The 13319-nt window shown below is 42.9% G+C and overlaps 1 protein-coding gene across 5 annotated transcripts in view; it reads right to left on the reverse strand.

The window, feature by feature from the left end:
• pxk (PX domain containing serine/threonine kinase) overlaps nt 1-13319 on the reverse strand; it is a 64635-nt gene that overhangs the window by 21633 nt on the left and 29683 nt on the right. For all 5 annotated transcript variants that reach the window (XM_015974309.3, XM_015974308.3, XM_070549571.1 and 2 more), the window contains 8 exons: nt 13145-13246; nt 12688-12849; nt 8173-8290; nt 7994-8072; nt 4723-4771; nt 4557-4634; nt 2959-3045; nt 2787-2847 (listed from right to left, as the gene is read on the reverse strand). In XM_015974309.3, coding sequence (XP_015829795.3) covers nt 2787-2847; nt 2959-3045; nt 4557-4634; nt 4723-4771; nt 7994-8072; nt 8173-8290; nt 12688-12849; nt 13145-13246 — 736 coding nt within the window. The remainder of the gene's footprint in view (nt 1-2786; nt 2848-2958; nt 3046-4556; nt 4635-4722; nt 4772-7993; nt 8073-8172; nt 8291-12687; nt 12850-13144; nt 13247-13319) is intronic.

Consider the following 13319-nt stretch of genomic DNA (forward strand, 5'->3'; position numbering starts at 1 on the left):
AAGGTTACACACACACACGTCACTTCCGTTTTTCCATGCCCATAAAAAGAAAAAACCTCACATATACACACAAACACACAACATCAGAACATAACACTTAACACTCCCACTTGTTCTGAGGTTTTGTTGTCCCATTGTCTCTCAGAAGCATTAAAAATCTGGACCAAACATAAAGTGGTTGAACTTGACAAGCTTTTTGCATCAACACTCGTATGCTTGTTAGGTTTGCAGTTGGTGAGAATGAAATTAGTTCATTCATTAGTTCAAAGTTCAGTTTATACATTTTAAAATGAACTAGTTCAGCTCGTAGTTCATAATTAAATAATCTGAACCAAGTCCATATTTCCAAAAATCAACTAGGTAATAGCTCGGTTTTTCTTGCCGTTTCTTGCCTTAGAACACCGTCATTTTCCAATTGTTGTCCCCTGTTCAGTCCACAATCGTACCCAACTGCAGCTTTTACCTCTACAGTATATTCTCAACAACATGAGGAAAAATCAGCTGTCTGAATGGCTTTTAGAAAAAAAGGAATGATTAAACCAGGCTTAGGTAGGAAACAAAGGATGCAAAACATCTAAATGTAATAGATTTTTGCAGGGTTCCTACAGGTTTCATCAAGTTTAAAGTCTTTATATACCTATTTCACAGTGCTACCGGCAAAAAAAAAAATTCTTGAACTTGTGTTCATTTACTGTGGAATGTGTAAAGGATGGCAACAACACAAGCCAATATGAAAAATGAAAGAATATGTCAGCGAGCCACAAGTCAGACTGTTAACATGTTAATATGATAACATTTTAACATTGGTTATAATGTTTTTTGCTTTAGCTAGCTACTTATTCCATGCTGGGAAAACGGGGAGTAGACACTCTTGAACAATAAGCAATGAAAATCAGAACTCAGCGTTAAATTAAATTTCCTAAGAGTTGCATCTGCTGCATCACATTCTCAATAATTGGTTTAGCCTTTTTTTATTTAGGCTACCTTATTTATTCAAAATAGTTGTGGTTGACAAATAAAACTTTTTAAGAGAAATGCAATACAGTGAAGTTAAATACAGTAATGCTACAGCTATTGACATTTTAGTATTAGAATATTCTATCAAATCCTCTGCTGACTAAACCATAAATCAATTAGATAAAAAAAATCTAATGAGTTTGTTTTAAAAATCCCATCACATTATTCCTTTTCAGAAAAGGTGGCTCTTATTAAACTACAAAAAACTGTGTGGAAACTAATCAATACAAAACCTTCAATGTCCTAGAACAGGGGTGTGTGTCCAGAATTGGAGGGCCACTATCCAGCATCTTTGAGTGTTTTCACTGCTCTAACACCGGATAGTAATCAGCTGGGGCCTCATTTACCAAGCTTGCTTACGCAAAAAACGGGGTCGGAAAACTGCTTGAGCAACTTTCCACGCAAACTTTGGGATTTATGAAAGAAACCTTAGTGGAAAAACGGGCGCAACTTAAAGTTAACTAAGGACCTTGCTTGCGTACATTTTGGACATGGAGAGCACCTGCAGTGCTGCTGCTGAGAAGGATACAATTATGAATCCCAGCAGCATTATCACTTGTACCGCTTCACGTTCACATAGAACAAGCTCATGCTAGTGGCCAATCAAAGCGCTTTCTCCGCTCCCATGAACATTGCTAAGCTGAGTCCCATTCTATCCCGCTCTGTTCTCCACACCTTCAACTCCTCACGCTTAGACTACTGCAACTCTCTTTTCACGTGGACTTTTGAGTCCACTGATCTCAGGCTCAGGGGGAGAGAGTTCCAGAGTCTGGGGGCAACAGCAGCAGATGACCTATCACCTTTGACCTTTAGCCTGGTGCTGCACAACCAGTAGGCTTTGGTCACTGGACCTCAGGCACCTGCTGGGGGTGTAGGGACCAAGAAGATCACCAATGTATGATGGTGCTTGTCCAAAGCCAACCACTCGATCCGAGCCAAACGCCTCCAGTGATGTTTTACTGATCCTGGTGAAATCTCAAAGGTAAAGAGGGAAACGAGCCCCAATTCAGGAGAGAATAAGGCTTCTCTTAAAGTTGACTGGCAGCCAGTGAAGCAGGAGGAGAAGCGGGGTGATGTGGGTGTACTTTGACATTTAGTTAGAAGCTGAGCACAGGCATTCTGAACCACCTGCAGAAGGTATAGGGAGGTTTTGCTCAGACACAGCCAGTTTCAGTAGTCTACACATAAGATGAAGGATAATGATCACAAGTTTTTTAGTCCTTCACAAAAACAAACAAAAATAAATAAAGAAAGAAAGAAATAAATAAAAAGACTCAGAAAAGTTTGAATTAATAGCAGTTTCAGTGACAAAAGACTCACTGAAGGTTGGGGTCAGGAAGAATAAAACCAAAGGAAACTTATTTTATTTTTATGTTCAGCACAAGTTTGTCAGTAGCATATTCAGATTCAATGTGGATATGTTTGAGAGCTTGTGTTTTTGTGTAGGTCCGCATTAGGACAGCTTCTTCACTGTCTGGTTTTAAATCTCTTTTGAAAACCAAATTTTTATGATTTGGCTTTTAAATCAGCATGAGTCTTTTTAGTGTTAGTTCTTAAGCTTTAGTTTTGATGCATTTTGATGTTGTGTATTGTTTTATGTTTTAATTTCTGTGAAGCACTTTGGTCGGTTATTTACTGTTGTAAGGTGCTATACAAATAAAGCTGCCTTGCCTTGTGATCTGCCTCCAAACAAACCTTGTTTAATTGCTATGTTTTAAACACTTACTTCACTTCTACAGAAGTGCCATGTAAATCCAGCTGTGACCTACCAGAGTTGTTGTTTCGGACAGAAATGTCTTCTTCATTCTCATAAGTTGACTGTCTGGATTTCTGCAAAAACAAAAACTCTGATTTTTTCACATGGACATCTGTAGTTTCTAACAGAGGTAGACATATTTTGGCTGCCATGAGTCAATATAAAGCCTGTTTGTGCTGACTCACCTTCCTTGCCAGGATCGTCCTCCTCTTCCTCTCTTCTTCTGAGCCATAGTGAGACTGAGCTCGAGTCAGCCGCCGGTGCTGATGGAGCTGAAATCAGACATAATTCACAACTTTATTTTCTACATAAGACAACTTTTTAATTTTACTCTCTGAACAAGGGGGAGTCGCTTGGAAGGCTCACTTTTATTCATAAGTCTTTCAGCAATACGGTTATTTCTAGCCTCTCCTCAAGTGTGTTTCCCTTGGCATTTAAGAATGCAGTTGATCAATTGCTGTTAAAGAACTCTGGCCTGGATCAGTCTTTTTGTGACAATTTTCAACTGATTTCCAGACTCCCATTCATCTTGAAAGTCATCGAAAAGATGGTTCTTACTCAGCTCAGAACAGCTCAGGTACAAACACATTAAGGGGTCATGTGACTGAAACCAACAGACTGGGCAGTCCTAGGATTGTCATTCAAGAGTTCAAAAGCAAAAGGGAATAAACTGTTCTTGTGGTGAGAGGTTCTGGTCCGAATAGATCTCAGCCTCCTGCCAGATGAGAGCTAGTCAAAGAGACTGTGTCCAGGATGACACGGGTCATTAAAGCAAATGTTCCATCTTTATTGTCTTCAGTATCCCAGAGGAACTTAGCAGTTGCCAAACTTACACAGAATCATAGCTCTGAACCATCTATTCCCCTAGCCCTCAGCAGCAACAACTTTATGGGACTTTTCACGAGTAAAATTAATTCTAATAGAAACAAAATCATTAGCATCCTCCCTAATGCGATTTCTTCTTCCTCAATAAGTGAGGCAGCATCAGAGGTAACTGTAGAACCTCATCTGTGTTTGAACAGTTTTGATCCAGTTGAGCTTTCAGAGTTATTAAAAATTGCATACCCCTACTGCAGACCCAGAGATAGATGTACGCTGATATTTCCCACTAGAGAGCTCGAGGGAAGAAGCAACTGAGAAAGGAAAATGCATGTGTAAAAGCAAAAACTGTGTATGAGTGTTTGTAATGAGGAAATAACAATCTAACATAGTCACAAGCTTCAAAAGTGGATTTAGAGTGATGCCAGACCTTTACATGTTGTCATATTAACTTTCTGGGTAGATTTCTCTTTATTGACTGTGGAACCCTGTTTATTCTCCAACCCTCTTCCCGTCCCTTCCAAAATCATTAGCGTCCATTCATATATCTCACTGGGCAATGTCTGACGTTTCCCACCCCATATTCAATTTAAGAGTTACATAGAACCCCCAGAAACAAATCCACATTAGAACCATTACATGAGCAGGAATATACAACAATATTATTTGTAACAAGTGGGAAAAAAGTTTGGTGAGACCATGGAGCAAGACGTCTGTGTGGCTTTGGGGACATTTTAGTTCACCATCCGGTGCTTCAGAAGGTGAAAGCATTGTGCTACCAACACTGTTTACAGACCAGAGCAGTCGTACTAATGTGTGAACATTGACATCTGTATTTACTACTGTTGTTCATTAATGTGCTTGTCCCTGTACAAATATATTGTAGAGTCTGAAGTTAGAAACAGAACCTGATTCATTACAACAGTAACAGATTCCTCAGAAAACTTCCCCCAGTAAAAACCACCTGTCTTTGTTCTTCATGCAGCCTCTTTTCAAATCTTCCTTTTGCCAACTTCAGCACCTCCTTCAGCCTGTTTGGAACCTGGTGAAGAAGGAGGGTTTGTATCATTTACATCAATATTGATGATAATGGACAAATATTCAGATGTTGCATCGAGCCAATCTTTCACCTTTATATGCAATTTCTCAGAATGTTTGAGCTGGACATCACTGAAAAGCCTGCAAGACACAAAACAACACCGCAAAACACAAATAGAAGATGACTCCTTATCGTGACAATTTGTTGTTTTTATGTTCATTTTAAGTAGGTTTCTTTCAAAGAACATCATTTATTAACTTCAATTAAATTCAAGTGTATTTACGTAGCGCCAAATCACGACAAGACGTCTCAAGGCACTTTACAAAGTAAACATTCCACTCTACTAATTTCTTCTACAATTTGCTCTTTAACTGCATTATTTCCTGCTATTTCAGCTGTTAACTTTACATTTTACATGAAGAAAAAATAAAGTAAAGTAAAATTTTATTATCAGGAGAGGGAGAATGTTTAAGTGGTTAGCAGCAGTGTGCTAGCCGATGGCCCCCTCCATGAGGCCACCACAGCACAGCAGAACATCATTGTAGCTTCTTCTGGGGAGAAAAACACTTAGAGAATAAATAAACAGCTGAAATAGCAGGAAATAATGCAGTTAAAGAGCAAATTGTAGAAGAAAGTACTTGAGTGTGGAAAGTGGTCAGTATGTCCTCCAGCAGTCTAAGCCTAGAACTACAGAGATAACTCTGGATAACCTAGCCTTTTAGATAGAGGCATGTTGGAGGCAGGGCAAGGGAGTAGAGCCCTGCACTGAAGCCCTAGGCCCTCGGGTCGGCCCGGCCCGACGGCCCGAGGGCCGGGCTTCGGGCCAACGACTGTGCAATTACCTCGGACACGGGCCGGGCGCCTTTATTTTTAATCGAAATCATTAAAAAAATTAAAACACTTAAACGCAGCAGTAGAGCCCTGCGCGGGACTGTTTTCTTCATCCCGCTCCCGCTGAATTTCTGACCATTACCGCCTGCAACCGCAACATGTGTGTGTTACACTCCCGCTCGCACCTGCAGCATGCATGTCTACTCCCGCCCGCAACCGCAAAACTCGGAGAAATTATTACCTCACAATAAAAGAGATGTATTGAGTTTGTGTCCTCAACATGTCATTTTATAGGTTATCCGCTTTCACCGCAGCGCTGCGCTCAGTTTCAATCAGGATGTACAGCAGGATTTCCCCTCGTAGCGATATTTTCTCTAACTCTGATTGTTTCATGCTATAGATCGTTGGAAAGCTGCTTTTATGTACTTTTAGGAACAGTTGGAATTATTTGAATCTGATCAGCCATTCAAAAGTTATAAAACGGAGCATTTTGGATGACAAACTCGCACGTCTCTGAATCTGTGTTGAGATTCGTTACGCTCAGGACAGGGAATCCCGGTGGCTACCGTAATGTACTGTATGCGCACGGAAAGCCCCATTTTTTATCTTTTCAGCACTTTTGGAATTTTAATGATATCTTGAACTAGAGCAGGGATCGGCAACCCGCGGCTCTTCCATCCATCTGATGCGGCTCTCTGTGCTTGTAAAATAATGAATGGATATTTAAATAATATGCTTTATATTTTACTGAATTAATTTTACATCTGTAAGTCAATTCTATGTGAAGATTGTCTGCGTAAACCTGAACAGTTCCAACCCAGTCTTACTGTGAGACCAGGTTGGGTCACGCTTGTGCGTAATCATATGCGCTTATGAGCTGAAGAGGATGTGAGATTCTGGGCTTCTCCTCAGACGGCTCCTGGATGTGTCGCCACATTGGAGACAGGAACAAATACTATTCAGCCAAAGTTTCATAATCAGGGAACATTTTCTAAGTGACAAGTCTCTCTGAGCGACAGGGTTTGGAAAACACTCGCTTCAGTGGGAGGAAGCTTCCCGCATGCGCTTCTGCGACGCTCGGATCCTGCACGTCTTTTAACACATTGGTCAGGATTGACGCACTTTGTTTTCATTTAGCTGGTTAAAAAAAGTCGGGCTTGGGCTCGGGCCGGGCCAGAGAATCCTGAAAACCTTTTCGGCCCGGGTCGGGCTGGGGCTCCACCCCCTCGGGCCGGGCCGGACACAGGCTCAGATTTTAGGCCCGTGCAGGGCTCTACAAGGGAGATCCGTCTTTACCGAATGTACACTCCACCTCCCTCTACTCCCCCACTTGTCCAGATCTGGGCTAACATCAGATTTTAACCATAGGCCCTATCAAATAAAAATGTTTTAAGCCTAGTCTTAAAAGTAGACAAGGTGTGTGCCTCACGGACTAAAGCTGGGCGCTGGTTCCACAAGAGAGGAGCCTGATAGCTAAAAGATCTGCCTCCCATCCTATTTTTGGATATTCTGGGAACCACCAGTAAACCTGCAGTCTGAGAGCGAAGTGCTCGGTTAGGAACAAATGGAACAATCTGGTCACTGATGTATGGTGGAGCTTGATTAATAAAGGCATTATTTGTAAGAAGGAGTATCTTAAAATCTATTCTGAATTTAACAGGCAGCCAGTGTAGGGAATCCAAGACAGGAGAGATATGATCTCTCTTTTTAATTCTCATCAGAACTCTAGCTGCAGCATTTTGGACAAGCTGAAGACTTTTAACTACATTCTGTGGACTTTTTGAGAGTAATGGATTACAGTAATCCAGTCTTGATGTAATAAATGCATGAACTAGTTTTTCAACATCACTCCTGGAAAGGATGCTTCTAATATTAGCAATTTTCCAAAGGTGGAAATAGGAAATCCTACAAACCCGTTTAACATGGGATTTGAAAGACATGCCCTGGTCGAAGATAACACCAAGGTTCCTTACTTTGTTCTTGGGGACTAATTTAATGCTGTTCAGGTCCGGTGATTGAATAAGCAATTTCCTTTTCTGAATTTCGGGTCTAAAGATGAGAACTTCAGTCTTGTCTTGATTTAAAAGCTGAACGTTTCGAGTCATCCAATTTTTTATGTCTTTAAAACAAGCCTGTAATCTACCCAACTGATTAGGTTCATCGGGGTTAATGGATAAATATAACTGAGTATCGTCAGCATAACAGTGGAAGTTTATCCCATGCTGTCTAATGATTTTACCAATTGGAAGCATATATATAGTAAAAAGAATTGTACAACAATTCCAAGCACTGAACCCTGTGGTACTCCACAGGTAACCCTGGAGTATAAAGAAGATTTGTCATGTACATTTTATTGAATACCAGCTGATGTGGATACTTCTATTTCTTTGAAAGTCAAACCCAAACATTACATTTTCAAACAAGACTGTTCCCCTTTCTACTGATTTGCCAGATTTTGATGACTACCACCACACTAATACAATGATCTGAAGTGTGTGCACATGAGTGCATGTGTAAAAAAGAGAACTCACGGTGTCTGCATGAGTGCTGAAACTGTTGGTATCCCACTCTTACAGGCGTCCGTGGACAGGATGGACTGCAGCACCGACACTGATCAACAAAAGAACACTTTTAAACATCTGGAACAGTGAAAAGAGCACAAAATGCACAGATTTGATGTTTTGAATTAGTCGTTTTAGAGTAAACTGACCCACTGAGGTGTGGGGGGTGGACGGGTAATGATCAATAGGAACGCTGTCTGGCAGTCGACCGTACGTCATCTCATACAGCAAATATCCAAAGCTAAAGACATCGATGCTCTCTGTGGTCTGCAGATTAAAAAAAAAAGCCTAGTGAGAGGACCTAAGAAACCTGCAGGTTGGATGTTCTGTTCTGAGTAAAAACATTTACTTTGAGATTTTAAAATTTTGTACTGAATTTCTGTGTGATTTGACAAGGTTCCATCTGAGGGGTAAAATCTAACCACAAAATTATTCAAAGCTCAAGGAGCTCCAGTAGCCGTTTCATGTCACTGATGTTAGACTGCAAAGTCCTAAATCGAACATCTAATAACCTGTCATTAAATTACTCTGTCACTCTGGTGTGTGTGTGTGTGGGTTAGGGTATAATATATAACAGGCTGCTCATGTAAGGTCTGCTTAGCAGTGGCTTCTGACGACAGCTTAGTTGTTAGACCACGGAGCAATACTTCCGTATGGCTTCAAAGACATTCTGGTCCACCATCCGGCAGTGAACAACCAACACTGTTTATAGTAGGGATGGTGTGCTGCTGACCTCAACATGGGACGTTGTGGATCAGTGGGGGGAGTACTCCGAAAACCTCCTCAATTCTACCAGCATGTCTTCCAGTGAGGAAGCGGAGTCCTGGTCCCCATTTATAAACGGGGACCGCAGAGTTTCTTCACACACCTGGGATCACACTCCTGAGCCTCCCTGGTAAAGTATATTCAGGGGTCCTGGAAAGGAGGGTCTGTTGGAATGTCAAACCTCAGATTCAGGAGGAGCAATGTGGTTTTTGTCCTGGCCGTGGAACACTGGACAAGCTCTATACCCTTAGGAGGGTCCTGTAGGGTAAGTGGGAGTTTGTCCAAACAATCGACATGTGTTTTGTAGATTTACAGAAGGTGTTCGACCACGTCCCTTCGGAGGCCCTGTGGGATGTAGTCCAGGAGTATGGGGTACCAGGCCTTCTGATACAGGCTGTTAGGTACCTGTATGACCGGTATCAGAGGTTGGTCTGCATTGCCGGCAATAAGTCAGGCTTGTATCCAGTGAGAGTTGGACTGCGCCAAGGCTGCCCTTTGTCACCGATTCTGTTCATAACTTGACAGGGTTTCTAGGTGCAGCTAAGGTGTTGAGGGCATCCATTTTGGTGGCCTAAGGATCGGGTCATCTGTTCCAGCTTTCACTGGATCGGTTTGGAGCCGAGTGTGAAGCAGCTGGGATGAGAATCAGTTCCTCTAAATCAGAGACCACGTGTAATGGCTGATTGTGAGGACCTGAACAGAACACCGTACACAATGAAAAACGTTTCAGATTTTTATTAAAATCCGTAAGTAGTTGAGGCAGGGATATAAGAGCTGGTGGCTAAGGGATATTACCCAATGGTTGATACGAGTGGTTGTGCAGGAGGATGGTTGGTCAGAGGACAGGCCAGGGTCAGAACCAGGAAGACAACGAGCAGAATAATCCAAAATGAAGCAGGCTGAAGCAGGAGTCAGGAGACAGGTCCAGGGTCAAAATTAAGGAATCAAAGGTGGGCAAAGGTATCCAGATGGGGTGAGGCAAGAGGGGAAATCCAAGGAGCAAAAACGTGATCAGGAACAAGGAGTCAGGCTTGAGAGGAATGCTCGAAATTTACTCACACGAGGCTTTCTATAATCTGCCAGGGAGTTGGTGGTTGGCTTGGGTATACATATAGCAGGTGAAACAGGTGAGTAGCATGAGCTTGATTACTGGGAGCAAGCGTGGCAGATGAGTCTAAGGAGAGCAGGCTGTGGTTGTCATGGAGATGAGGGCGGACAGAGCTGGATCATGACATCATGGTCTTGAGTCAGAAAAGGGTAGAATGCCTTCTCCATGTCAGTGATGAGGTCTTGCCGCAAGTGGAGGGGTTTAAGTATCTCGGGGTCTTGTTCACGAGTGAGGGAAAGATGGAGCGCAAGATCGATAGGCGGATTGGTGCTGCGTCTGCAGTGATGTGGGCGTTGTACCGATCTGTTGTGGTGAAGACAGACTTGAGCCAGAAGGTGAAGCTCTTGATTTAGCGGTCAATCTACGTTCCTACCCTCACCTGTGGTAATGAGCTTTGGGTAGTGACAGGAAGAACCATACCATATTTATTTATAAAAGCACATTTAACAACAGCGTGTCAGCTGACCAAAGTGCTGCACAGGGTAAAAACTTAGACACAAAAATACAGCATTAAAATTATATTTCATACAGAGAGTGCATGTTTAACAGTAAAAGAACTGATAAAATCTAAAATAAGACTTTAAGACCATAAATAACTAAAATGCTTATAAGGACACACTCATTGACCAAAAGCTAGATGAAAGAAATGGGTCTTTAGGCTAGATTGTATTGCACTAGTGAAGGAGACTGGCGAACTGATAAGAGAGTGCATTCCACAGTTTTGGTGCAGGGTTAGGGTGTAAGTGAAATTACGCTGCCACCGAGCTTCGTCCGGCTCTTGGAGAGTACAGATGCTTTTTCTCCTCTCGCTCTCCCTCCTCCTCCCAAGGCTCTTTGTCCTGTCCTGTCTTTGTGTGCACGGGTGCTTTCTGCATTTTTTCTGGAAACTGGAAATTATTAAACATGGATCTGGTCAGTTGGTCTCTCAACGCGATTGACAAAATTTTTTCAACGATGAGAACGGGAGAAGGTGCTCCCGGATGCCCCTCTGGGACAGAGCCAGCTGGGTATATCATGGACTCCTGGAAACAGTGGAACCTGATCTGCCTCTCTCAACTGTCTGTAGAGGATTCTGAAGATGTCTGGATATTCGTCGTTTTGGTGTCGGGATTCCTGCTGTTAGGCCTGAGCGGTTACCTGGCTTACCGGAAAATTAACGAGCTTTCGAGGAATAATGGCTTAATCCCGGAGCTCAGGGAAGGAATGCATCGCGCTGTAAACTCACAAACTCATAATTGTCGAGATGAGTCGTAAGCTTGGAACTTTGGCTGAGATTCAGGCTCTGGCACAGGTGGATTCGATCAAGTAGCGAGTTGACGGATCAGCACGGATCGGAATAGATTAATAACGTCATTATTGGACCTGGAGGGGTTGAAGACCAACAGAACTCTAAGGCAGAGAGGAAATTATCTCTGTCTGCACCCAAAACAATTCTTATCTGAATCTGGTGCCCTTAAAGCCTGAGAGGCTGAAGTGAAAACTCCCCCCTCAGAAGAAATGTGGAATGCTGCCGTCGCTATGGAAACTCTTTCTCCCCATCTCAGCCTGGGCGGGACTGTGACCGGTGAAGGCCGTGGAACCGTATCTAGGAGTCAATGTGCTCTCTAACTCATTATTTCCCTCACCAGTCCAAACGGAGGTGAAGAGCGCTGCTCCATGTGGCTGCACGCACTGAAGTGAGGAGAGTCCCAACCCTACCTCCCCACCTAGTGGACACTTATGCACACAGACGATACACAACATATCTGTCTGAGGTGTTTTTTTGTATAGCAAAGCTATCCTCTCTGTCGGGGATAACTCTGAAGTGCCTTTTTTCCCCTCCCCCTGACTATCCTCGTATAAACCCTCTTGATCTATAATGGTAGCGTGACCTGTGTTACGAATGACCACAGTCACCAATTCTAGTCATGTGTCTATGTATGTATGTATGCCTGATCTCAGAATTGTGTGTACTGAAACAATTGAATTTCCCTCTGGGATGAATAAAGTATTTATGAATTAAATTTAATTGAATTATAGCTCATTTTAGGGACACAGGGGAGTTGTTGATCAGCAGACCTCAGTGACCTGGAGGGGGTGTATGGTGAGAGCACCTCTGTCAGGTAGAGGGGAGCAAGACCATACAGAGCTTTAAAAGCAAACATTACAATTTTAAACCGCACCCAGTAGTGCACAGGGAGCCAGTGTAGGTCAGCTAGAACAGGTGTGATATGACAGCGTCTGCTTGACTTTGTAAGAAACCTTGCTGCAGCATTTTGGACTTTCTGCAAGCGGCCGAGGGTGGACGCATTTACACCAATGAGAACAGAGTTTGCATAATCAAGTCTAGAGGAGATTAATGCATGAATGACAGATTCCAGGTGCTGTTGTTTGAGAATAGGTTTTAGACAGGTTATGCGACAGAGCTGGGGAAAAAAAAGGATCCAACGGTAGCATTAACATGCACAGATATTGTCAGGTTGGCATCTACCTTAAATGAAGGAGATTGCGGATACAAACGGCCAAATTGAGTTTTCTCAGAAGGGTGGCTGGGCTACCCCGTAGAGATAAGGTGAGAATCTCTGTCATTGGGAGGGGCTCAGAGTAGATCTGCTGCTCCTCCACATTGAGAGGCAGTTGGAATGCTAAGATGACTCCATTAGTCTCTGCCTAGCTCAAATGTTTTTGAGGCCTACCACATTCAGCTTGTTTGACTTTCCATTTTTAAATGTGACCCAAACAGTCGAGGATCATAACTCATATCAGCAGATTTTATTTTCCAAGTCTAGTTTATCTAAACAAGTTCACCTACATTGATCTTCCTGAGCTGGATGAAAACTGGTCGCAGCATTGAAGGAATTCCCAGGATCCCGTTCTCTACGTCCACCAGCCGACAGACGTCATCATCCACAATAATGTTAGCAGCGTGCAGATGACCAAAGAATATGCTGCTGTCATGTAGGAGTTTCAGGCCCTGACCGAGCACACGCACACACGCACGCGCGCGCACACACACACACACACACACACACACACACACACACACACACACACACACACACACACACACACACACACACACAACATATAAACCATAACTTTAACTGTCAAAGGTCACTGTTGAATAAACCTGGTACCCCTTTGTATGGTACCCATGAAGTAGCTCTAAGCTTCACAGAGGATGGCAACCCTGCTCTTCGTACTTCAGTTTTGGAGCACTTGCTGCATCAGTTTGGATGACATGCACTTTTTGTGTTAGGTATCTGTACCTCCAGGATCTGACGGCCGTATAGTTTGATCTGTGCCAGTTCGAGGCCTCGACTCTTCCTGGGGCAGGAGTATTTCTTCAGGTAGGTCTCTTTAGGCTTCACCTGGATAGGAGAGACCTCACCATGATTAGCCGCTGTATTCCAACACATCTGCAGTGGTCTCTACTATAAATTT

The sequence above is a fragment of the Nothobranchius furzeri genome, chromosome 3 (genome assembly GCF_043380555.1).
Source record: "Nothobranchius furzeri strain GRZ-AD chromosome 3, NfurGRZ-RIMD1, whole genome shotgun sequence".
NCBI classification, from domain to species: Eukaryota; Metazoa; Chordata; class Actinopteri; order Cyprinodontiformes; family Nothobranchiidae; genus Nothobranchius; species Nothobranchius furzeri.